At 47.5% G+C, this 25,144-nt stretch overlaps 10 protein-coding genes across 10 annotated transcripts; 4 read left to right on the top strand and 6 right to left on the bottom strand.

Annotated features, from left to right (window-relative positions):
• Positions 1-360: 360 nt before the first annotated feature.
• On the top strand, positions 361-1,380 carry N7478_009984 (uncharacterized protein; the record flags this gene model as incomplete). The annotated part of the gene is made up of 3 exons (XM_056926198.1): positions 361-396; positions 536-874; positions 940-1,380. 3 exons carry the CDS (start codon positions 361-363, stop codon positions 1,378-1,380), a joined length of 816 nt encoding a protein of 271 aa, XP_056775568.1.
• Positions 1,381-3,232: 1,852 nt separating this feature from the next.
• On the top strand, positions 3,233-4,920 carry N7478_009983 (uncharacterized protein; the record flags this gene model as incomplete). Its single annotated transcript, XM_056926197.1, has 2 exons — positions 3,233-3,254; positions 3,386-4,920. 2 exons carry the CDS (start codon positions 3,233-3,235, stop codon positions 4,918-4,920), a joined length of 1,557 nt encoding a protein of 518 aa, XP_056775567.1.
• A 598-nt stretch (positions 4,921-5,518) lies between these two features.
• N7478_009982 (uncharacterized protein) lies at positions 5,519-7,433 on the bottom strand (the record flags this gene model as incomplete). The annotated part of the gene is made up of 3 exons (XM_056926196.1): positions 5,519-6,862; positions 6,927-7,114; positions 7,181-7,433. The coding sequence occupies 3 exons, from the start codon at positions 7,431-7,433 to the stop codon at positions 5,519-5,521; spliced, it is 1,785 nt and encodes a 594-aa protein (XP_056775566.1).
• A 1,471-nt stretch (positions 7,434-8,904) lies between these two features.
• On the top strand, positions 8,905-10,640 carry N7478_009981 (Zn(II)2Cys6 transcription factor domain-containing protein; the record flags this gene model as incomplete). Its single annotated transcript, XM_056926195.1, has 2 exons — positions 8,905-8,961; positions 9,075-10,640. 2 exons carry the CDS (start codon positions 8,905-8,907, stop codon positions 10,638-10,640), a joined length of 1,623 nt encoding a protein of 540 aa, XP_056775565.1.
• Positions 10,641-10,883: 243 nt separating this feature from the next.
• N7478_009980 (hydroxyacid-oxoacid transhydrogenase) lies at positions 10,884-12,493 on the bottom strand (the record flags this gene model as incomplete). Its single annotated transcript, XM_056926194.1, has 3 exons — positions 10,884-11,890; positions 11,950-12,008; positions 12,072-12,493. 3 exons carry the CDS (start codon positions 12,491-12,493, stop codon positions 10,884-10,886), a joined length of 1,488 nt encoding a protein of 495 aa, XP_056775564.1.
• A 602-nt stretch (positions 12,494-13,095) lies between these two features.
• On the bottom strand, positions 13,096-13,671 carry N7478_009979 (Bys1 family protein; the record flags this gene model as incomplete). Its single annotated transcript, XM_056926193.1, has 1 exon — positions 13,096-13,671. The coding sequence occupies one exon, from the start codon at positions 13,669-13,671 to the stop codon at positions 13,096-13,098; it is 576 nt and encodes a 191-aa protein (XP_056775563.1).
• A 1,507-nt stretch (positions 13,672-15,178) lies between these two features.
• Positions 15,179-16,663, bottom strand: N7478_009978 (arylsulfotransferase family protein; the record flags this gene model as incomplete). The annotated part of the gene is made up of 1 exon (XM_056926192.1): positions 15,179-16,663. The coding sequence occupies one exon, from the start codon at positions 16,661-16,663 to the stop codon at positions 15,179-15,181; it is 1,485 nt and encodes a 494-aa protein (XP_056775562.1).
• Positions 16,664-20,027: 3,364 nt separating this feature from the next.
• N7478_009977 (uncharacterized protein) lies at positions 20,028-21,686 on the top strand (the record flags this gene model as incomplete). Its single annotated transcript, XM_056926191.1, has 3 exons — positions 20,028-20,121; positions 20,192-21,477; positions 21,531-21,686. 3 exons carry the CDS (start codon positions 20,028-20,030, stop codon positions 21,684-21,686), a joined length of 1,536 nt encoding a protein of 511 aa, XP_056775561.1.
• A 140-nt stretch (positions 21,687-21,826) lies between these two features.
• Positions 21,827-22,578, bottom strand: N7478_009976 (O-methyltransferase; the record flags this gene model as incomplete). Its single annotated transcript, XM_056926190.1, has 2 exons — positions 21,827-22,476; positions 22,533-22,578. The coding sequence occupies 2 exons, from the start codon at positions 22,576-22,578 to the stop codon at positions 21,827-21,829; spliced, it is 696 nt and encodes a 231-aa protein (XP_056775560.1).
• A 670-nt stretch (positions 22,579-23,248) lies between these two features.
• N7478_009975 (ceramidase) lies at positions 23,249-24,464 on the bottom strand (the record flags this gene model as incomplete). The annotated part of the gene is made up of 7 exons (XM_056926189.1): positions 23,249-23,411; positions 23,481-23,598; positions 23,651-23,932; positions 23,990-24,130; positions 24,209-24,269; positions 24,344-24,356; positions 24,415-24,464. 7 exons carry the CDS (start codon positions 24,462-24,464, stop codon positions 23,249-23,251), a joined length of 828 nt encoding a protein of 275 aa, XP_056775559.1.
• Between the last annotated feature and the right edge of the window lie 680 nt (positions 24,465-25,144).

The following is a 25,144-nucleotide window of genomic DNA, read 5'->3' as shown; positions in this document are numbered from 1 at the left end:
CAGTGCTGCGGTGTGGTTCGTTCCAAGCTTAAAAGTGGCGACCACCAGATTTCCCCAAAGGCGGAGTCCTGGAGTCCGGTATGACTCTTCGGTGTCTTCAATATCTTCAACTTCTTTCAACTCTCTTTTTTAGCTTCTTCAACTCTTTTCTCTGGGTACATTTCATTGTAAATTTGACCCTCTTGTTCCTTGAACCGGTATGTATCGCCTACGAACAATTCTGCTTTTCCTGCTGCCTCCCCCACTCCCCCACGTTTTCCGATAAGATTCATTGCCAGGGTCCGTCCCCTCAAGCTAACAGTAATACGCCTAGATCTGAGCCACTCGCTACTCCGTTCATTCATTCTATTCTTACTCGTTATGGCACCCACAATTCACTGTGTTCGCCACGCTCAGGTATGTACAAGCCAACGTTGTGATCGACATGCATCACCCGCCACCTCTCCCACATCAGAGCTAGCTAGCTAAGCTCCCTTGATCCTGGGGTACAGTCTCCAAGTCCTGAACTGATTACCTGACATATTCTTCTCAATAGGGCGTTCACAACCTCTGCACTGCCAACCATGTTATTCCCGACCCTCTCCTCACAGACCTCGGCCATGAACAATGTGTCAAGCTATGCGAATCCTTCCCCTACCACGACAAAATTGATCTTGTAACTGCCTCGCCCTTGCGTCGCACAATCTACACTGCTCTAGAGAGCTTCAAGCCCGTTTTCGAGGCCCACCCGGACATGAAACTTATTGCCCTGCCCGACGTCCAGGAAACCTCAGATGTAGCCTGTGACACAGGCAGCGAGCCCCAGGCCCTGCGCGACGAATTCGCTGGCAAGAACGTGGATTTTGAACTGGTCCACGAAGCTTGGAACAACAAGGTACTTATCTCTTCACTCGACTGAACGACGAAGCGCACCGTCTCTAACACATTTGCTCCATTAAGGCTGGCCGCTACGCCCCAATCAATTCGGCACTGAAGGGACGCGCTCGCGCAGCCCGCCAATGGCTCAAGGCCCGCCCCGAGAAGGATATTGTTGTTGTCACACACGGTGGATTCCTGCACTACTTCACTGAAGATTGGGAAGATAGCAGCCAGTACCAAGGCACAGGGTGGTCGAATACCGAGTTCCGATCCTACACTTTCTCAGATGAAGTACACGCTCATGATCTGGATGGAAACGAGCTTGAGGGTGAAAATGCTTCTCTGATCGAGACTGTTGAATCTAGACAACGGCGTGGGAAGGAGGGTCCTTCCCCGGGTCGTGAGGAGCAGAAGACGCTTTACAAGCTCGGTACTCAGGGCTGGGATGAGCAGCTTAGCACGGAGGAGAAGGAGTCATCTAAAGTTCCTGAGGGTGAAGAGGTTAATGGAGTGCGAGTATGATTGGTTCTTAGACATTGTGATTGTCTTGCACATATTGGTAAGGACGTGAACAAAGAAATACAAAGATAGAATCGATAGATCATAGTGCACATAGAACAAAAGTATTGATCAATTTGGTTTAGTTTTGCAGGTAGCCGTTGTTCATGCAAGTACCCGCTTAATACGCTTTGTTCCCATTGTGTTCTATCCTTGGCCATTGTCAAGGGTTATTGATAAATGAAGCTATTTTTTGAGCTTCCTTTGGCGGCTTCCATTGAAGAGCTTCGGAACTGGCAAGTTTCTTTGATCAAAATATAGATAATTATTTTTATTTATGGGGCTGAGTAAAGCACAGACCATAGCGACAAGGATCAGACAAAGGTCCATAGAACTAAGCTGTTGTTCGCTTCTTTGCCGGAGAGCATAAAAAAGGGCCCGATTCCCATATCCAAGAACATCAATTAAACAATCCACATTCACAGACTACAATAGTATTCAAGAGAGGAGATCCTCTCCCATAATTCGCTCGACTAAGTCTCTAATATTGTCGTCACTTTGCTCAGACTAACACAAATATCTAGATCCTATCACCGAGCACCCACTTCGATATTGATACTCATCTAACATACCCTATACCCAGGCCGAATCCTTTGAACTAACTCCAGAATGTCTCTTAACATTACTTTACAGGGCCTCATCTGCTTCATTGTCATCATCGATGCTACTGTTTACCGTTTACCACCCATAGCGCCATAGTGAATAGTTAAGTTTTACTTCATCAAAGGTTTAATGCATATCTAGGAAACATTCCTGTTCATAGTACTTCCAAACGACCAGGTATATGTAGCCTATGACTGTTGGTCAGGTGGGGCTAAAGAAATATGAGATGGGTAACTAGTAACATTCAGGGCGAACCATTCAAATCCAAGACTTTGAGCAAACCAAACTAAACGGATTTTTTAAAAGGCTCTCTATTCCTTCATACCTGCTGCGTCTTTCCTTCCAGGTTTTTTTTTTTTTTTTTTTTTTTTTTGGCTAACACAATATTCTAGATTCGAATCGAATGGGATTGGAGATGACGAGTCATTTATCATTGGATGAGTATATTAACAAGGATCAATCGTCGAGTTTATGAATAGTAAGTCAAGCCCGCCCTGACACAAAAGCTAATCCGCTTCTTAGTATGACGGCCATTCGAGGGGAGCATGTTGATCTTTCGCTATACTTAATTCTCAAGATAAGATATTTCTTCGTCCTTCCTCAGTTGAGTCAAAATGCCACTTAAAGCAGGGTTTGCCTGGAGTGGATCACCTCGTAAGAGTGCAACCGTACTTTGAACAACGCGTGGTGCGGGGGATAGTGGCTTAGGAGCCCCCAACTTCAGGCAAGTATTTAGGTTGACATATTCTAGATATTTTGACACTTCCAACTAACATCAAACAAAGTGCTAAATTAAAGAATCCGTACGGGATTTGTGGATCCTGGATCCTAGCAGCTAGCAGCTTAGCGGGGCTTCAATGGCGTATAAGCTCACCGATTTTTGTACGGATAGAGATGGGTTAGCCTGCATGAAATGGGGCCAGTTCAAAATTGGATGTATGTATACGAAGTATAGGCAGCTCAATTTCAGATTAAGTGGATATAGATGCCGTTAATATAGCATATATGTAGGAACACAGCCATTCTGTAAAGCATAGCCGGGGAGGTGGAGTCGGTAAATACTGATGCCTCTAATCAAGGCTCGACTATTTTTAGCCGCCGATCACTTGCATCTGCATCCCGCAAACTCCTCCAGGGTTTGTCTTCCCCATTTGTTCTTCCTTTTTAATTCCCCGTCATCCCCCTCTCCCCAGCTGACAAGTCACTGGGCAAGATGATTGATGAAAACCTCCCAAGTAAGGCATCCCTGAACTTAATATATCCTTCAATCCCCTGGTTTCCTGGACTTTGTCGCCGAATTTACCCCTTTGGGCTACGTCATTCAAGCTCTTCCCCCTCCACGCTTGACAGGAACTGACTCCACTAGCGTTCTTCTTGAAGAACAATTCGCAGACTCCACAGCAAAGCAATATATACTCTCGTCATAATGGAAATGATCCCGAGCCTGCCTACAACCTCAAGTTCCTCGATCCCACCGCGCCCTCCTCCCAGAATCGTTATGGCGTCGCCCTCTGCGATCCGTATGTCACCGACATTATCTACGGCGAAGTTGCTGTGATCCCTGAGTGGACACAACCCAGCTTGTCGGCAGAAGCTGTTCGTAATAATGGCGGAGCTGCGCCTCCTCCGGAACCCATTCTCCCTACCGAATTTTCTATTCACCTCTACAATCCCGACCAGGAGATCGTGGTCCGCCACCAACCCAAAGCCTGGAATAAACCAGCACGATGGGAGTTTGAGATGCCCCAGCGCTCTTTCAGAGTACCGTCGGCTTCAAGGTTAGATCGAACGCAGAGTGACCCTGCAGTAGCAGATATTACCCCGAGATTGTGTTTCAGCTGGAGGAAGGATGGCAAACTTTCCAAGGATCTGTCATGTCTGCTACATGGCAAGACCACCTCCACGGTCGCCGAACAAAAGACCAAAAACCGCGAGCCGGATATCACTGTGGCCATGTTTCAGGGTCTCAAAGAACTCACATTATACGAACCCAATCTATACCGCGTTGAGATGGAGGATTTCAAAGGCTTGGAAGTCGTGCTACTACTCGCGGCTGTTGCAATCCGTGATATATTCTTTGGTCTCGCCAAGGAAGCCTTCCATATTTCTACAGGTGGACCGACCGTAGCGAACGGCAAGCCTCAAGCAGGTGCAGTAGGCCGAAAAAGCCCGAAAGCCCAGGCCGCAGGCGCCGTTCCTGGACGTCCCCCTCTAGGCGGCCGAAACTCCATATCCAACCCGACATCTCCAGGCCCCCAGGCACGGAGACGGCAGGACGAAGTCGCAGAACAAGAGGAGCGACGTACCCAGGAACTTCTCGTGACTGAAAAGCGGCAACAGGAACAAGCACGGCGTCGCAAAGAAGCGGAGGTTGATAGCGAAACTAAGCGTTTACAACAAATATATGGACAAGAGGAACAACAAGCTCGAATGCAACGTCCTTCTTCCGCCGCCGCCTCCAGACCAAACCTTCCCGTCCGCCACAGTGGCCCCTCAAGACCCTACAACTCACACCAATACTCCCAATCCCAATCGGTTATCTCTCAACCTCCACAACAGCCTCCTCGCCCTTCATACCCTCCCCGACCCCAGTCTTACTATCCCCAAGGCCGCCCTGTTCCTCCCCCCTCCAACGGTCCATACCTTTACGCTCAACCTTCTGGCCGTCCCGATCCCCGAATCCAATCTACCGCTAGTTTTGGACCTGGTCGGCCTCCACAGCCTCGTCCTCAATCTACAGTTGGGTTTGTCCCTGCTGTCAGTGGGGCTTTACAACCTGGTCAGGAACCAGCTCGTCCTCAACAATTACAACCAAAGAAAAGTAGCTTCTTCGGATTCAGGCGCAAGGAGGAAGGAAGCGCACCTAACAAGCTTGATAAAAAGCGAAGTTCTATGTTTTGATTTGATTTCAGCTTGCGATACCCCCTTTTTCTTGTCTTTGATTCCCCCTTTTATCATTTTACACGTCATTCTTAGCATTTTTCGGGACACGTCAGGATTGCATGCATATTTGTTCATCTCGATTGTGATTTATTGTATAAAAGCATCAACTGCATCTGGTCACCCTTACCACGCAAGACTCCGCTACCCCGGGCTCGAGCTTGTGAAGCTTGATCACGCAATACATACATATCCATATATGAATGAAACATTACGCTTTTACGAACTAATTCATTGGTAACAATGGTCTCTTTCCATCTCAGGCTCGCACTTCCTCTTCCTCTGTTCTCAGCAACTCCTAAGGCTGAAGGTTATGTTATCTCCAGGGCTGACGCGTATATCTAGCCTATATTTCCATAGTCACAGGTGGAATCATAATGATTTATCCATTCAAGTATTGTAAAAAAGTCGTAGAAATTCGGTAGCAATACTTTGCTATGGTTGAAAAGCAAAGGTCATAATATCTAAGATAATCGTTGAGTGGAAGAAATACTTCTGCTTCAAGTTGTCATCTAGACATCCCACCATAACAGAGGAAGAAAAGAAAAAAAACTTTAACCTAGAGAGTGATAGCACAAGCACTCAGCACACCACCTTCTTGCACTAGGTCTGCCGCGGTTTGTTGGGGAACGACTCGGTCGACCCCCAGGATCATGAGTGCTTCTGTCTTTCCAGACCCTGAAGCGTCTGATAGATCCTCAGCGGGGCCATCTTTTACGACCTTAGCATCCATTGAATTGTTGTAGATGCTTAGCTTTGAAGAGATAGGAGCGACAGTCATGAAATTAATATTGACTCCTTCTCTGCCGAGGATACTTCCAACGACACCAATTTTACCTGGAGAGTCGTAGTTTTCACAAATGAGAAGTGTTCCTTCTGGCGCGAAGGATGCTTCAAATCTTCCTAGTCGGGTGATCAAAGGCTGACCACCTAAGCAGGTACCTGATATGACTCGCTGATGTTGCAATTGAGGTGCGCTGGTAGCCTTCTCTGGAATACCAGATGCCCGGGAAGATGGCCGAGATGGTGGACGGGCAATGAGTGTCACCAGCGACGAGTATGATGGATCATCATGAGGGTCCCGAGAATGCTGCTCTGAGACGAAGATCCCACGCTCGCGAGCCACGAGCTCAGCGTTGACAATATTGACGTTGAGTCCTTCCTGACCAGTGATTGGGGCTAAGAGACCCTTTATTAGGGCAGCAAATAGCGGCTTGGTATTGTTAATACTAGCTACCTCGCCTTGATAAATGAGATCAAATGTATTCCGGGCCATAGATCCACCAGGTAAGGAGGCATAGTGCTGGGTGTACAAGCTGCCTATTTTCTCCACCAAGCGAACAAATGGCTGAAGCTTCTGATACTCCTCTGGTAGAATGAGAGGGGCATTGACCGCGCTGCGTGGGAGTGAACCTTTCAATATGTCGAGAACCTGCTCACAAACATCTACCGAGACGTTTTCCTGTGCCTCCACCGTTGATGCACCAAGATGCGGTGTTACCACGGCCCGAGGATGGGAAATCAGCTTTGCAGCTGTGGACTCAGGGTCTGGTGGCTCCGACGTGAACACGTCTATGGCAGCTCCAGATAAATGTCCAGACTCGAGGGCTGTCAACAGTGCAGCTTCATCAATGGTACCACCGCGTGCCACGTTGAGAATACGAGCACCTGGTTTCATTTGAGCCAGTTCAGCATTACTTATCATTCCTCGAGTGGATGCGATCAGGGGAGTATGGATAGTGAGGAAGTCGGCAGAGGTTAGGAGCTCGGGTAATGATGAAACGAGAGTGACGGACGCTGAGGATGCTGCCGCTGGTGATGCGTATGGATCTAGGGCATTGACAGTCATACCGAGACCCTTTGCAATTCGAGCTACAGTCAACCCGACTGCAATGACATTTAGCTATCCGAGTTCGATGACACAGGGAGAAAGCCCTACCTTTTCCTAGACCAATTATCCCCAGTACCTTACCCTTGACCTCCACTCCAACAAACCTACTACGTTCCCACTTCCCAGCCTTCAAACTGGCACATCCCTCAGGGATCTTTCTCGCCATAGACATCATCAATGCAATGGTATGCTCAGCAGCAGCGCCGATGTTTCCAGAGGGCGAATTAACGACGACAATTCCCAGCTTTGTTGCCTCTCCGACGTCTAAATTAATATTATTGAAATAATTAGAACTATAGCATCACCGTCGAGGTCGTAGGAATTACTCACCAACATTATCAACCCCGACGCCTGCCCGGGCAACCACCTTCAATCGTTTGGCAGCCTGCAATACGGTCGCGGTGACTTTGGTCTCGGAGCGGACAAGAAGTGCCTCATAGTTAGGGATTATCTCCAGTAATTCTTCCGGTGACAAGCCCTTGCGTTCATCAACATCAAGGGCGGTGCGTAATAGCGCCAGGCCATCTGGTGAAAGCTTCTCTGGTACAAGGACCTTAGGACGAGCCGGCTGGAGGAGAGGCATTTTCGCAAATAGATATTCGCGCAGAATCTCTCAACTGATTGAGATGCTCACTAGAGAGATTGAAGGGGCTTGAAGGGACTTGAAGGCCAATTAAAGGAATTGAAAAGACAGAAGGACAAATATACGAGTCACATTTGTTTGAGTTACCTACGCGGCAGGCGCGCCCACATAGTCTCCTGCAGTCCACAGATCAAATCCTTTGACGTTCTCGATACTCAATTTCTGGGGAATGGAATTCATAGGCCAATCAATTTCTAGTGTAGAGAGTCGCATCATCCTGCGCATGCAGTGACACAGAACGCGGGGTAGCGAGTCCATCGTCATTGATTGGAGATTACACTGCGGTGTCGGCCTTGAGGTCTGTTTGTCATTCAAATGATTCATAGCTGAACCATGATAAGCGGTCTGAATAAATACACGTATGTAGGAAACGAATGAGGCATTCAGTGAGGTTTTTGCATAGTGATCCACTTTATACCTGAGGGTCTGTCTATAGCTTCATTATTAGCTAAGATCATCAATCCCGGACTAAATACTCCGCAGCACTCAATAAACCCGGGTTCAAATTTCAGAATCCATGACCTATTGCACTAGGTTATATCATATGGTATCTCTCTCTATCATTCTCCTTGCATCTAGTACTCATATTCTCCGGACTTCATCCAATGCCCAGCAAAGGAGCCGCTAGCGGATCTCACTTCTTCCACACCAGCATTAGAACATGGTCGAATCAATCAATCACGCTAGAATATCGGCAATAAATCGCTTTTGCCATGTGCGAACTTTAAAAGGAAAAGCCTGTTTGCCATCCGTTCAAGCGCATGTAGATCTTAACCTGTTTACAAACGTTGGACATATGTACTGCTTCATTGCAGGTTCAACCTCCCAACTACATCATCAGGAAGAAAGAACCCCGACGGATAAAAAAGGATTTATCGAATCGAATAGCTCCATCTCTAGCTGTTTGAGTTGAGGGGTTCTTCGCATATTTGAATACGAACGAGTAACTATCCCAATGACCCATACCAAACAGCTGAAACACATCAGCCGTATCTCGTAGACACCATCAAGTCTCCAAATTTGGGGGCCAGAACTGTTTCTTTCATGACCAACAAACAACGCAAGTTCTATCTCCTGTTGCATCACGCTGCATCTATCCGTTCCCCCTGAAACGAACTTGAGGTCTTTAGCTGGCCCCAACGGCCCAAAATGCAATGATGGAAACGCAACGCCAATTCTTGGCGGCTTCAGTGACTTTCTCCACTCTGCGAATCAATATCGGATAGACTCCGTTAGCCTCTCACAGGAAGTTCGATTCTTTCTCGATTCTAGGACTCGACTTTCTTTTTCGCTCGGAATAAAAATCCACTTTCGCTCTGTGAAAGACATTCATCTTCGACTCAATGCGACCCTGACCCCTCACAAGCGCCATGCTGACCTCGGATTGAAATTGAGTTCCTGACTCCCGACCATGGTGGGGGTTCCACACAGTACTGGCTGTGCTCTCTGTCGCGAACGACATATCAAGGTGAGATATCTATGTATTCTTTGGCGTGCTTGAGATTCTAGGCTTTAGGCTTTTTCTTTGTTTCTCCAAGCCGAGGGAAGTTGTACATCTTGCTAAGCTATTTACGCTGTTAGTGCGACGAGGCCGTCCCCGAATGTTCTCAATGCCAGCGCTATGGCCGCACTTGTCCTGGGTATCGTCGCATCTTCAGATTCCAGGACGAAGGCCCCAGCCTTGCGCGGCGGCATCGTCCTGTCTCTCGTAGAAGAGACCGTGGCTTATCATCAAGATCCACAACCTCAACCCCAGCCCCAGCCCCTGCAGCTGCAGCTGCATGGCAGATCGAGTCGCTCGGGCCTATTGAGCACCCGGATGACGGCGCCGGCGCCGCAACGGTTGTGCGCGAAAATGCCATCGCCTTAATGCGAAGACACTCAGCGACTATTTCGCTAGACGAGAATGTATCGCCTTCTTTAGTGCGAAAAACATTCAAAGCGGCGCAACCACAGCTCTTTTTAGATTTTATCACCGCGTCGTTTCCGACATTGTACTTCCATAATCGGTTTCGCGCGGGCAACGACCCCGGATTTCCGGAGTATATCATGATGAACTTTGGTCAGGATGCGTATCTTGATTCGGCGATTTGCTGCTTAAGCTCGGTTTATTTGGCGCATCTCACGCAGGACCCTGTTCTTCTTCGTACTAGTCGGCGAATGTATGGGGTTTCTTTGGGTGAATTTATTCGTGCTATATCAACGGGTAACCATGCCTCTTCGGATAATATGCTTTGCACTGCTATGATGCTTAGTGTTTATGAGATGTATGCTCAGACTAGTCCCGATGCGTGGGTCGTTCATTCCGATGCGGTAAAGAGACTCATGACTAGCCGCGGCACAAATATGCACAAGTCAGGCTTTGGGAGGTCCTGCTGGATTGCCTTTCGAGGCTTCCACGTCGCTACAGCCGTGTACCAGGGAAAGCCATGCTTTCTCGATCAAAAAGAATGGCAAGACTACGCTTCTCAGACTATGGCCGAGGATGCCCAGAAGCCCGGTGAATGGGCTGCCTATGCTGTTATCTCCGACAAGGTCTTCATGGAAATAGCCAAGTGTCCACGATATATTAGTGAAACGCGAAATTTACTCTCCGGCTCATCTACGCTTGTCGAAATTGACCATGGATTTCTTATACGGCGTATCCAAGACACATCTCATCGCTTACATGCCCTCAGTGCCGAACTTCGATCATGCATCAACGCCCATAGCCAACGCCAGCAGGGTATCATTCGGCGCCCGGGTACATTTGTCGGACCTGTCCCTGAGGTGTTCCCAGAGACCGGTCCATCCTTGCTTCTTCGTGGCGCGGAGAATATACAAGATACTCTCCGTGAACTGTGCAATCGTCTTGAAGGCAAATTCCGATGTCGGGTCATCGAAGGACTTTCTCCTGACTCGGGAACTGCGACACTCAGCGATGGCAGTGAAGATACACCATCGCCACCGACCATTAGTCCGAGAACCCTCACGTTACCCTTTCGCATACACTCCGAACTCGGTCGTGGTCCCTCCCGGACATCGGATCGTGACGATCCTCGCGCGGTTATTTGGTTGGATCGTGTTGCTTCGTCAATGGGTGTCCTTGGTACAAAGGTTCTTACAGAAAATGAGCCGCCGTTAGGGTGCATTGAAGAGGAGGACTAGCCTGAAGACTCGATTGCACGTTTATTTAATACACAACATCTTACAGAGACCACACCATAGCACATGGCACTTATTTATAACATCAGACGCCATTATACACAATTCTTGCATCGTGTTTTATTTCCAGCGTTCCTCAACCTTGAACATTGAGTGATTTCTTTTTTCTCCATGCATTTCACGTGCTATTGAATCTTATGTACAAGTTCATTCTGTCATGATGACTATATCGTTCTCCCAAAAGATCTAGTAGTCCAAAGACTCCTCCAGTAAGCGCCGAAGCTCGCCCTTCTCTGCCTGGAGCTCCTCGCTCAAATTTGGCGCGAGCATAAGAACACGCTTCTGCGGGATAGTACCCTCAACCAAACCTTCGATGTCAGAAGCCTTGAATCCCAGATCCTTCAGACCCCGAGGCTGATCGCCCAGCTTGACTAAGAATTCAGCAATTGCCGCTCCAAGAACCTCACCCGCGCTTTCACGCTTCACATTCGAGATATCGACACCGAATGCTTCAGCAGCAGCCAGATGGCGATCGGGATTTGACGCGGCCGTGAAGCGGAAGACAGCAGGGGCTGTGACCGCGACGGAGACACCATGCGGAATAATAGGGTGGTCAACCTCATAACCATTGTGTTTGTATCCCGGATTCTGACTTGAGATTGGATAACTCATGCCGTGACAAAGATGGACACCAGCATTTCCGAATCCAACACCCGCGAGGGTTGCCGCGAGAAGCATGTTCGACTGTGCCTCATGGTCATCGGGGTCTCTTACTGCCCGGGGCAGGTATTTGACAGTGCTTCGTAGAGCCTGCAGGGAGAAAATATCCGAGATGGGATTCGCACCTTGATAAGCCGGGCGGTTAATGGGATTTGTTGGACGGGGTGTGCGCTCGTTGTATGGAATAGCGGTCCATGACTCGAGGGAGTGGCAGAGTACGTCTAAGCCTGACGCGGCGTGGACGGCCGAGGGCATGGTCCGAGTATTGAGCGGGTCGCAAATTCCCAGTGTGGGCTTTAAGTTGCGGTGAGCAATTCCTGTTTTCGCTTTCTTTTCCACTAGATCGAAGATAGCTGTGCCGGTTGTTTCGGAGCCAGTGCCTGCGGTTGTTGGTACTGCGACGAGGGGACGTAGTGGTTTGTCAACTGGGAGACCCTTGCCCAGGGGGGCATTGACAAAGTCCAGGAAGTCAGCTTCTGGATAGGCAGTATAAAGGTTCATGAGTTTGGCTGTGTCGATTACGGATCCACCGCCTGTTCATAATGGTGTTAGTAAGTCTCAATATCCATGGCTTGAAGGGACCAAAACGTACCGACGGCGAGAAAAGCATCAGGGTTGTATGGTTTAGCAAATGCAATGGCCTCTCGGATACTATAAATCAATGAAATGTTAGCGGTCTATCTTCTGCTTTACTATCCTAACAGTAACGCTTACGAGCTGTCCTTAGGTTCAGTCCGAACCTTATCGAAAATAGTGAATTGAATGCCCTCCCGAGTGAGACCCTCTACAGCTTGCTTCATTGCATCAAGCTTGCTAACATTGGAGTCTGTCACAATACACACCCTCTTAGCTCCCATGTTCGCGAAATCCATGCCGACCTCCTTGGTCGAACCAGGTCCGAACCGGATACTTGACGCTGCCATTTCAAAGGCATACTCTTTTTCACGAGCGGGGTCTGGAGGCGTCGCAAGGTGGCGGCGGACATTGTTCATCATTGACGGGGTCTTATGATGGTGGTGATGATTGGGATTGGAGTGACAAGGGCAGTTGGGCGGATGGGTGTACTGCACCGTGCGCAGTAGATTCAGCGCGCGGTTGGCCGCGGACGGGGCCACTCGAATTGCTGGCGCGACCATTATTGATTATGTGCTTTATGTGAGGGTTTTCAATGGGGTGATCGTGAGGGGGAAAGGTGGAGCTAGGAAGGGAGTTGAATTATAAGGAGGATTGAGAATGTGGGAGTTGGAGAGATGGAGAAAATGCGGGGGGGAATTCGGTGTTCTGGCCGAACCTCTCACAATTCACACACATTTGGATATATTATGTGATTATGGAGACGTTTCCAGCGCCGATCCTCGCTTGCTGGATGATTCAATAAAATTGTGGAACTGTTTCCCCAAATTACCATTTCCTTGTGTTCTTTTTACTCTGATTCCACACAACAACCGAGGTAACTCGGCGAATGACATCAGCCCCGTACTACAAAGCCTAAAACCCCCAATTCGGAGATTCGGAGAGTATACCAGACTGAACCAGACAATACACCACGCTCTACCGGACTTGAAGCCGAGAGGAAAAGTGAATACCAATGAAATTTCCTATCAGATTTTTTTTTAAAAAAAGAACTTGACTTTCTGCTCCATTCGGCCGTGCTATCCTTGATTTATGAACCAAACAGTAGATCGCTTCTCCAAACTAACCCCATATTACAATCCTCTTCACAGGGAGGCTCCTTCAATCAACATAACTTCAAAACCAAATCGCTCGCAGCATCATGTACGCGAACCTGGCTCCCATGGGTAGGCTTCCCATCCACCCAGGATATCCCTGGCGAAGATGGATCCAATGAAACTCTATGTCCCTCAAATGGATCACCAAACACATCAGAGAGGTCATACCACACTTTGCCATCCCCGGCAAGATTGTAGGCGAAAATAGTCAGCGGGGCACTGGTGAAAAGTCCATCGTGCTTTGTGCTGACTTTGATCGCGATACCGCCTGATACAACATCACGGTGGAATGTTTCTTCGTAGCGCTTGAATGGCAATACGGTCACTTCGGGATTGATGATACTACCCACTGACCATACGTAGACCGGGAAGCTACAACGATTGTAAACAACAGCGCGGCCTGTGTATACAACTTTTGGTGGTATACCAGGTGTCGGTATGGGGTAGAGGACGAAGGAGTCTGTTAGCGATGGGAAAGCGCCGTAAGGAATATCATCGGCTTTGTGGTTGATTTCCTCGATGGCTGGCTGGGAAGTCCCTAGGGCGGCGAGGGATAATATTGAAACCCAACTGAAGATTCTCATAGTGAGGAAGGATGTTTGATATGTATATTTTTGTTTTAATTTTGCGAAGTTATGATTGACTGCAAAAGATTAACAAATTATTTCCTTGCCGGAAATGAGACCGACACGGCTTTATATCACTAGGAGGTCCTTTTTTCACTCCCTAGGCAGATATTACGAAGGTGATATCACACGCCGGCATTGCCAAAGGATCTATAACGATCATGATAGCCGAGAAGCAGCATTCTATGGCGTTAATTTGCATTGCCTGGTCTAGGAAACCCCTGGCAAAGCCATGGACGCCACTACATATCGACCTCTTGGGGTAATATTAAGGGGGAATATAGTCACACAAAGTCGCAACCTACCACGAAGCCCATGAACGAGAAAGCAGAATGTTGCATCTTCGTCCTTCGCATCTTTCCAGATATGCAACATTGCGGAGTGAGATTCAATCTTGAACTTCCAGATGACAAGCCAGAGTCCTTGATGTCAGGAATGTACCGACGGGAGTGAGATCCCTGCTCCCACACGTCGGATATTTTACCGCGTTCCTGTGCGTGGTATGTGGCAGGGGAGGAGGAGGAGGAGTACAAAGAATGTAGCCAGAGGTCGGCTCAATGGGAACAGATAAATTGATAGAATCCAGTCGCCTCTTACTCAATTGCGCAGTTTAAAAGACCAGTAAATTCAACCTCGAAACTAATCAGTCAGCGAAGGGATATAATTTAAAATCTATCATCAGTACAACTTGAAGACCGATTTACTCTATCGTGCAGATATAAACATACTCAGGGACTTTGATTACAGTTTCATTCAGGGGCGAAAAATAAATGAAAACGGTCATTTCACAACAGTATATGTATTCCCCATATATACTAGACCGGCCATGTAATCATAGACAGGTTTTAAATTATATAAATGTAATGGAAGTAGGTATGCTTTGAATACAAGTTGATAGACTTTGTAGACAAATGACTGCCGAACGGGTTATTTTGAAGTAACACGACGAGGTTATAGCAAGCCCTAGAGGAATACGGTACATTCTCGGAAACTATGCTGGGAGATTGTTAGCCCAGTCAGCAGCTGGGAGTTGCCCAGAATGCCCGAGAAACTTCATCGGGCCGACCAAATTAGCGTTTCTCATGGGGTTAGATTTACAAGTCCAACAGCGGGAATATGACTCTCAACAGCGGGAATATAACTCTCAACAGCATCCGTACAACGTAATATCTATCAGGCAAGCCCTGGTTTTGATGAAGTCACTGTAACAGAATTATAGATTCAGGTAATCTAATGAGACAAAAGTTGAATATATACAAGAACTTAGTGAAGGTGCGACCGACTCGGCTGCGCATACCCGGGCACTTGCAAGACAATAAACAGATAGACTTGTATGTGCAAAGGAGTGAGCCTTTCCAAGGTCGTAACCGGGGATACGGATATCCAGGAAATGTTGAAATATGAACAATTAACATTTTTCCAAAGAAGAAATAGTATTGCTTCCTTATATCCGAGATAGCGATGTTTAGAAAGAGAAAATTTCAGATGTACCAAGGACCTTGCTTCCCTGCAGAGCGGCCACTTGAATGTAGTTGGTGGTGAGATTGCTCAAGGTGACGGCAGTTTCGAACCCAGTGCGATTAGCAGAGCTCACCTGTTGGTTATTGGTAGAGCTTTCAGATGAAGCAGAGTATACAGCCCAGTTGTCGTATTCGGTGGCTCCATTCCAGCTCATATAAGCGACCGCACCAGAGGAGGTACGTGTGACGTTCAAAGAAGGCTTCCAGAATGGGACAGCACTCCACTCAAAGCGGTAACCACGGTAGGAAGCGACATCATTGTCTGGACCAAATACACCGCTGAAGACAACCTCTCCGTTGCCGTCGTATTCCTTGACCTTCGAGATGGAGCCGTAATCCATGAAGACGTGGCCGTTGGTCTCATTCAAAAGTTGGTAGCTGCCCTGGCTGACTGAGTGAATAGGGTCACTTGGATCACTCAATGAACGAAGACCGGTGACAGTCTTCTTGGCCAGATCAAGAGAAAGGGTGACACCAGTTGTGGGGCTCTCGCTGTTCGTCGGGGTGTTGGCGTTGTTGAAAAGGGTCAAATCTAGGCTATCGTCGGTCTCGTTCCAGACGCGAATATCATGTTGCCAGGAGAAATTTGCATTGCCCACTTGGGTGAAGTCCGCACCATCTTCGCCGCTAACTTGCCACATGACAGATCCATTGGGGTGGATGTAGTATCCAGACCACATATGACGGAGGGAAACGAGGTACCCGTTGTTAGTGGGGGTAATTGCATTAATATGGTAGGCGTCGTAAGGGTTCTCCTGTGTGCCCGCGGTGCCGCCGAGCTTCTGGTGAGAGGAGGTTAGAGGGATCGAGTCCTCATGGTCCAGTGCACTCCATGAGTTGACAATCTCGTTGGTCGCAATATCGATCTCGTAGAAATGGCTGTCAAGCATCCACTCCGCCGATTTACCACCGATCGAAGTCAGATCGTGCTGGGTGACATTGTATGCGGTAACCAGAAGCGTGCCATGGGGAGTTATATTGCTTTCGTGCAGATCGATGTATGAAGCCTTTGTTGAGTTATCCGGAGTGACGAAGTCTCCCGTCAAAGTAACGGTATAGATTTCCTTGTACGTGTTATCCAGAATATGGACTGTGCCATAACCATAACCAATGCTCATCATATCTCCAGACCAAAATGTGATCACGTCAGACCCATTTAGCTGCTGCACCATGAAGTTGGAAGTGACTTCTTCGGGGCCCTCATAGACCAAGTTGCCATCATTATCGTAGATGAGGGCCGCCTGGCCAGCGGGCTGAACAGCACCACGGGGACCTAGAAAGATAAAACCAGGCTCCGTGGAGCCAGTTTTGTTGATTTGAAGCTTAGGAGGCTGGAAATCGATCGACTTGTAACTCGAGTAGGGCCAAGATGCTGCTGCGCCCAGTGAGAACAGCAGTATACTGCCAGCGGTATACCACCACGGAGTCATTATTTGCAAGACGCCAAAGTTTAATATGTAGATCCTGAAAGGGTATAGTGTATAAAATGAGCGGATTGAAGTTGAGATAAAAGAATGACGATGGTGAAAGTGTCGAAGGCGTGATTGCTATCCCCAGAAGAAGATTCCTTCTTGGTTTTAAAATATCTACCCCCCCCCCGGCCGTAAACTGGGCCCTGAAGATCATTGCCATTGCCCGGCCGAAGATAAGTGGGACCCACGGGGAGCCACCAACCAGAATATTAAAAGCAAGTGATCGCTTCCCATGTTTTGTGTTGAAGGCGACGGAAATCCACCGGAACTTTGGATGGACAGGCTTGGCCACCGTCATTGGGTGGGCCGGCCACGCCAAAGTCTTCACTCATCTGTAGATTCAAACAGAGTGGGATGCAACAACCTCCGATCAAACATCTTTTTGTTTCAAGCGTCGAAGCTTAATAAAAGAACAAGCCTTTCGCGACGTAAGACCGCCGGTCGCCCGGTAGGGTGTCTCGCAATTCATAATCCCGTTCGCATGAAGGATTTTGAAGGTTCAATCATGCATGTCAATCAGGGACACGCTGGTTGTAAAGTTTGGGGATCAGCGAGCCAATAATCTTACATGTTGCGTCGTATGGCAGTATCTGAAGGGGCTGATCACATCGGCAAAGGACCAGGCACCTGGAAGTATTCTTCTCCGTTGAAAATCGCGAGGGCTGTGCCGTTCTGCCTTTGAGTGGAGCAATAGCAAAACATTTGACTGGTCATGCCCGTAGGTGCAGAACCTTGGAACTTGCGGACCAGATAAAACCCATCGCCCTCGGGAATAGTAAGGCGGTAGCGATCGGCTGGCTGTGCCGCTTGAAGATGTTTTCACCAACTTATGGCGAAGAACACGTAAGTGGAGTGGCGTACTTCGCTCAAAGAACAGTTTTTTAAGATTTTTTTTTAGGAAAGAATCAAATAGGTTTCTTTGGTCTCTGTTAGTGTGGGGATCTCGGATTGAATCAGGATCGATAAGCTCGACAGCCTTGTCGAGTCAGCTTCACAGATACAACATTTGAAGGTTCGCTATACAAACAACACCCTCGAGTCTATCATTAACCACATGGCATTAAAACCATATAGTTGGACTCTGATTCGGCGCTATCTCGTCTTACTGGTCTTAGTCTTTTCTTTTTCTTTTTCTTTCTAAATTCGTTGCATCGTCTATCTTTTATTACACGCAGAAGATTAACTGCGATCGGAAAGTTTGGAAGTCAGAAGGACTGGGTAGGAACGCACAGAACAGACCGTAATAGCTTGACACTGCTGATATGACAGTAGACACGTAACAGTCAACCTGATAAGTTATATCACTGATAAGTTCTATTAGGGGTTCAAGTGGCTTTTATTTGAATATACTCTGAGGAGACACGGAGTTTTGAGATTCCATAATGTTGATGCGTCAAAACTGGCCGGCTTAAGCCACACGATGGGCATTGATATTTCTCGTTACGATCATTTAAAAAAGGGTTGTAAAGCGATGATAAGGTAGCGATATGGCGCTGTTGCTTGAAACCAATTAATTATATAATCTTAAGTCTCTTTTTTGCGGACTCCATACTTTCCGAGGGACTTCAGTAGCAACTGGAAACAACAGAGCGACTGTCCGACAGTCTGCATCGAGCAGAAATTTGAGAGATCTTTCTTGTAATTCTGACTTTAAAGCTTCACGTAGGGCTAACAGTACAAGTAGTGGTGTAATAGGCGGTATTAAGGATGTCTATAGCCAACTTGAAGGGGCTTTATCCCGATGATCGCTATGGGCCCCCGTAATCGTCTCACATTTGAAAGTTCTTTTTCATTTGCCAAACGGATAGTTGAGATAGGAGCTCATCAATTACTCGGGTATCTTGTTGATACATCTCTGGAAAGGCGGGTGCTTCCATTCCCCCGTCAATTTCAAATGTATATGATTCAAGTTGTGGCCAGCATCTAAGGACTTCTTACGCGTGGATACAAGATCGGTCGTAGTAAGGTGGCCAATTCATGAATTGGTCAATAAAATTCGATACATTTGATTACAAGGTGATTGTTGGTCCACATAATAATATAACCAATTTCTTATTATGCGCCGGTCTCTCGGGCTGTCAAAATCAGCAAGCTCCGGCCTGTGGTCGTTGTATCGTCGAGTTGATTGCGTATGGGGTGTTTTAAGACGCTGGGTCTGAGCGTCCTATGCTATAACCCAATTCTTGGAGGCCTAGCATTACTTGAGCAAATAGTCATCTGAAGGCCTCTAGTACAGTAAGAGGAACATTCTTTGTTCTTTCTTTCTATTCAGGGCTTATATGTGTTGTGCTGGCTAGTCACTTGATAGCGAAAATGAACAACTTGGGTTTTGGGTGTAATGGTGCGCGATAGATAGATGTGGCATACTACCTATATCAAAACTGTACATTGTCAAGAATACCAACGTCACCGCCTTTGAGATGAACAGATGTTTTTTTTTCCGTTTGAGGGGTGCTCTCTACATGTACATAGTCCAAGCCCCACACACACGTACTAGTAATGAGAATCCGGGGTCATTGCGGGGTCGACCCCACCCACCAATAAGGGCCCGCCCTCGTCCATGCTACGCCGACTTGGGAATAGATGAATCAAGATCAGGGATAGCTCAAGTAGCGTTGTAGCAGCCCGGACTTAGTGGCTCAGGGTCGCTGCTAACAGGTTTCCTGCAAGCCTTGGAGCCATTTCGACAGTCATCTCATCATTCCGACTTGATATATTAAATACCCAGGTCCAAGGCTGAGTGCCACATTCCCTTTACTTCGGCACTGCCCAGGTTAGCAGCTGGAGATCGATCCATTCCCCGAATTTCATACCTATCTGGTCGAGCTATAAAAAACCCCGCTGCACTAAAATATCCCTTGCGGACGCCTCTTCTTGTTGGCTCTGGAGATTAGCTAATTGGCCCGCCGATCATCAGCTCGGATGTGTGCACAGGCTCCGCACCAGCTTAACTGTGAATGCTAGGCCAATCAAAATCTCTAACACGCTGTACTTCAATGCGAGCCGGTCGGCTCTCGCGTGGCGGTCGGGTAGTTTACCCAGTTGAGTTGATGGATTTTGAGAGGTCGGTGAGGTGGTAGAAGAATCATGGGGTAGGACCCTTTCATATGACATGTCAAACATTAAAAGCTAGGCTCTTCTCCCCACAGTCCACATATTAATCTTCACCAGCTGGGGATATTTCAACACCATACCTTACTGTTAACTGTAATATATGCGCTCGTTAAGAGAAAGCGCAACTTCCGGATTTTTATGATAGCACTTTCTTGAGGCTTGGCCGTGTCTTTAGCTTTACTTCTCTCACCGCACCAAAGCTGGCAACATGGGCCGCAAGCTCGGTCTATTTCGAGCGGCCTACCTGGTCTCCGCGAGCTGTATGGGTTCTTTTGCATTCGCATTTGATACCGGAATCATCAGTACGTTTGTACTTTTATTGAACTGGCCTGGAAACCACGCTAATGCCTTTTTCTTCCATCTTCTGTTTAGGTGGAGTTCTTGCCCTGACTTCATTCGAAGAAGACTTCAGATATAGCCATTATTCGAAGACAGCCAAAACAAATGTCAACTCAAATGCCGTCTCGATCTTGCAGGGTGGCGCATTCTTTGGGTGCTTCCTTATTTCCCCCATTGCCTCATACTTCGGTCGCCGCTCGGGTCTTATCCTCAGTTCCCTTATATTTACCCTAGGTACAATCTTGCAGGTCATAAACAGTCATTCGCTTGGAACTTTCTATGCTGGCCGAGTCGTCGCTGGACTGGGTATTGGCTCAGCAACTGTTCTTATTCCAATGTACTCCGCAGAAATGTCGCCAAAAGAGTTTCGTGGTCGTCTGGGAGCTTGCTTCCAACTTTTCTTTGCACTTGGCGTCATGATTGCTTACTGGGTCACATATGCGGTAAGTAAGGATCAGGCTTCAGGTACTGGACAGTGGCAAACAGCCCTCGGCCTCCAGCTTCTAGGGTCCACATTTTTGCTTGTTGGGATGTGTACCGTGAAAGAAAGCGCACGTTGGCTAGCTTCCAAGGGCAAAGTAGAAAAGGCACGGGAGTCCTTGAAATGGGTACGTGGAGGCGAAGAGACGGAAGAGCTTCAACAAGAGTTCCAAGAGATTTTGGCTGGTATCGAGGAGGAGACTCGCGTCAAGGAAAACCTGACAATCAAGGAGCTTTTTATTCCTGCCAACAGATATCGACTTTTCATCGCGATTACAATTCAGCTCTCGGCCCAACTGACTGGTAATACATCTCTGGCCTACTATGCCACACAGATCTTTGGGGCTGTCGGGGCTGGTAGTTCTGCGAAGCTCGTCACGGGATTCTTTGGCCTTGTCAAAGTTGTCGGTGTTCTTACATTCCAAACATTTATTTTAGATCGCATTGGTCGCAAAGTTCCCTTCATGGTTGGAGCATTCGCCATGGGATCCTTCATGCTTATCATAGCATGCATCTTAGCGACACACCCAGCCAACTCCAATAGTACTTCTTCCGGCCCTACGTCTGCTGGAATCGCGTGTATTATCATGACATATGCTGAGGCCTTCAGCTACAACATGTCCTGGGGACCATTGCCATGGTTATATGTCGGAGAGATTTTCTCGAGCCGTACACGTGAGGTTGGTGTAATGGTTGGGGCGGCGTCGCAATGGTTATTCAATTTCATGATGTCGCAAGTGACCCCTCATGCTATCACAAATATCAAGTGGCGAATGTTTTTGATGTTTGCTATTTTCAACTATGCTATCGTGGGATATTCCTGGCTGGTGCTCAAGGAAGTAAGTTTGATCTATTTCGGAATCAAGGGTATTTTGACTAACCTTTTGAACAGACTTCGAAACACTCACTGGAGGAGATGCAAGAGGTATTTGGCGGCAAGAAAACATTTGAAAAGCACATGGACGACGAGGAACATGTGGAACATGTTGCAACAGACGACAATAAGGAAACGGTGTCTTCTACGCAGAACGCCACGAGGAAGGACTGAATATCAGTGGGAAATTATTGGTTCTTCTGCACAATATCGACTAATATTGAACAATCATTTGAATTTAATGAAATGCGGATTAGATTCGATGGTTACTAAAAGTGGCCAGTTTATTAATGCGTAAGATAAACCACCTTCATCTATTTAACAATGGCGATCAAGAACCCATCAAAACTCTTAGACCCTACAGTCTGCATGACCGTAGCCTCAACTCTCGAATCTTCACCCACCATCTTTACCAAATCCACAGCATCATCCCGTCTCTTCTCGGGCCCAACAATGCCACTTTCCAACATCTCTTGCACAGCATTATCAACGTAGATAGCACTTCCAGCACCCCGAGACAGCTTGACTCCCCAATCAAAATAATTCCACTGGTTATCCCAGTCCGCATCGACGAAGACAAAATCAAACGCTTCTCTCTTGCCTTCCTTGATCTCCTGCGCCAACTTCGGCAAAACATCAAGTCCAGCACCAAGGAGCACTTCAACATCCTCCGGGACCTTCACGCCTGCATGGCGTAGGTTTTCGATTGCCACGTCACGGTGGTGCGGATTCACTTCAAGACTAGTAACTTTGCCACGGCCCTGTAGTCCGCGAGCGAGCCAGATACTCGAGTATCCACCCAATGTCCCTATTTCAAGGACGTTACGTGCGCCGCTAAGGGCTACTAACAGGGAGGTGAGTTTGCCTTGAGCAGGCGAGACGGCTATCGTGGGCAATCCCTTCTTCTTGCTGTTTGCGTAGGCATGGGCGTGCGTCGGGTCGGCATGAATGAGGTGTGTACCAACTTATTCAAAGGTCAGTCTTATATCAAATAAGGGTGAACGGTCATTTCTATATTACCATGGGATTCCACCTCGGATCGGCTTTCGATGTTGTTGATAGACATTGTAGTTCTTGGTGGTGAGATTCTTTTTAATATGTAGAAGCTTGTGACTTTTTCACTTTGACTTGAACTGCTGTTCTCTCTTTTATTATTCTGCTGCTTGGGGGAGAAAGAGACGTAATTTTTACTTATTTCGTTGCTAGAGATGATTTGTTGTTGGAGCAGTGTGCTTTCGGACCTGTAGCTCGGAGTTAGATTGATAATGTTATCAACTCCGCGCGTAGGTTGCGGCTCCGACTTTCGCAAACTCGCACTCACGGTACACGAGAAATGTGTGGATATGCAGGTGGCTAGCTCTCGCGGGCTGTCAAATGTAATTTAATTTCGGGTTTGGGATACCGGACGTCACTTTGCTCTCTTTTTTAGACTAAGCTGTCGTGCAAGAGATACAACAGACTATTCTGATTGGGCTGCTATTTTGACCATCTATCCGAAAACAAAGTCCAAGTCTCATCTAAGGAGGTCGCTATCTATTGTCATATGCTTGAAAATGCAGTCCATGTGCGAAGGTTGGGCGGGTTACTTCGTTTGCCGCGGCTCAGCAATGAGGCTCGGCTTTGTCGGAGTTACAAATGAGGATATCCGCATCTCCGAGTGGCTCGATTATCACCAGCAGCATCCGTTCCATCTGATAAGACAAATAGATAGTCAAAAAAGTCTAATATGAATCATATCAACCTTGTTTCTTGGCCTCCGCACTTGGGTGGACGAGCCTTGCCATCAGGGGGACGGGCCAGGCCAGGCTAGCTGTACGGTCTTCATGGACTTCACCCGAGGTTATTAGGTCCACTGTCGTAACAGCGACATATCCTCCAATCGCGGTAAACACATGCCACCTAACACCGTCAGCTCAGTTCAATGGGGGAAGGGGTGGTTAGGATTTGCCGAGGGAAGGACAAACTTACCATCCGTGGAACTCGAATAGAAATGCCAACGGCAAACCGATCGCGTGTCGAATCCGAGTAAGGTGTGCACACGCGAACTCGTCGATGAGCCACACGGAGTATCCAAAGAGAAAAAAGACTATAGCTCATTAATGTAAGATCTTTCTCAAAAAATAACCTGGATGACTTACAACACCCAAAAAATGAAAGTCGTTGGATCTTCTTCCTGAACAGAAGATCAGGGATTTGATCGGGAATCATCTTAATAGTTCGCCTGGCAATCAACCATACTGCCAGTCCAAAAGAAACGGCGTGCAAAAGGAACTCGTCCATCACCATGTGGACAACCATGACGATAGTGAACATGGCCAAAAGAATGCCTCCGATGAGTCTGGTGCGCTCCGGGCTTGTCTGGAACGTGAGAATCCGATATAGAAGAGGTGTTGTCAAAAGATGCATCGACAGCTCATCCGCTGGATCAAAGAATGTGAGTCAAGGGCAGACCGTACCCGGGAGAATTGGAAACGTACACATCTGGGTGTGGTATTTAAGCGTCATATGATAACCACCAGAGCAGACGCCAACTCCAATCAGGCCGCAGTAAGAGACTCGGCGGAGGGTAGCATTGTCCTTCTGTCGAAGCTGTACCAGGCCATGAATACCATATAAAACTAGATTGATCGTTAGCTGAAATAATCTAGGGATAATTCGGGCTTCAAAATTCCAAGTTCCAAAGCTTATCCACGTACTATAGACAAGACTGCTGAATGTGTTTATGAATTCAGCCACATATCGAGTGATCACGTAGTCCTGTTCAACGAAGTTTTAGTATTAGACTTGAAGATCGCAGGAGACTGAAGAAAATCCCGGAAGAATCGACATACCTCTTCGCAGAAACTAAAAACAGCGAGATAGCGGTCAGCTTAGCGGTCACTTGAGTCGAACCCATACTGACTTGAGATAGGATGTTTGGGGCCCCCAAAGTGGCACTACGCCAGCTGCCATGGTGTCGATAATCTGGCTTCTAGTATCCGGGGTATCCGGGGTGATGAGGGGATATTGGAACGAGCTTCAACAACGATCAGACCTTCGAATCTGAACGGGGTTCTTTGTTGCTGTCGGATAATTTAGTACCCCCACCGGTATGCAGCTTGGGCCAATGATGATCTGGATAATGTACACGCGATGTGTTCTTGCAGAATATTTGCATTGTAAACAAACACATCTGTGGGCTGATTAAGCATTTTGATGCCTTATCTATCTGACGATAAGGGGTGAAAACCTACCCCTGAGACCTTGGATACAGATGCAGCACCCAATCTTGTTATGGGCTTTTTACAAGTTGGATAAAGAAAAACAATTCGGACGCGTCATACGGTGCCACTTGGCTGCTTCATAAACGGCAGCCCACCCGCCGTTCATGCGTCGCCGTCGCTTGGCTCGGGCCCCACAACCTAGGGTCAAAATGACAAGCCAAATGAGCACTATTTTCATTGGCCCTTGTATCAGGTTTAAGACGGCGTTATAATTTTCTTCGCCTTTTGATATTACTGATTTATTATGCGAATATTCTCTGGGAGATGGCTCAATAAAGCAGAGAGGGTGGCATTAGCATCACCCTAAAGATAGTGACTGATCAAGACTCTTAGCTGTTCGAACAACTAGATACACAATGAATATTGATA

This window comes from Penicillium angulare (assembly GCF_028827245.1).
Source record: "Penicillium angulare strain IBT 27051 chromosome Unknown utg000007l_segment0_segment0, whole genome shotgun sequence".
NCBI classification, from domain to species: domain Eukaryota; kingdom Fungi; phylum Ascomycota; class Eurotiomycetes; order Eurotiales; family Aspergillaceae; genus Penicillium; species Penicillium angulare.
Note: the sequence above shows the minus strand (reverse complement) of the source record. Positions and strands in the feature narration are given on the sequence as shown.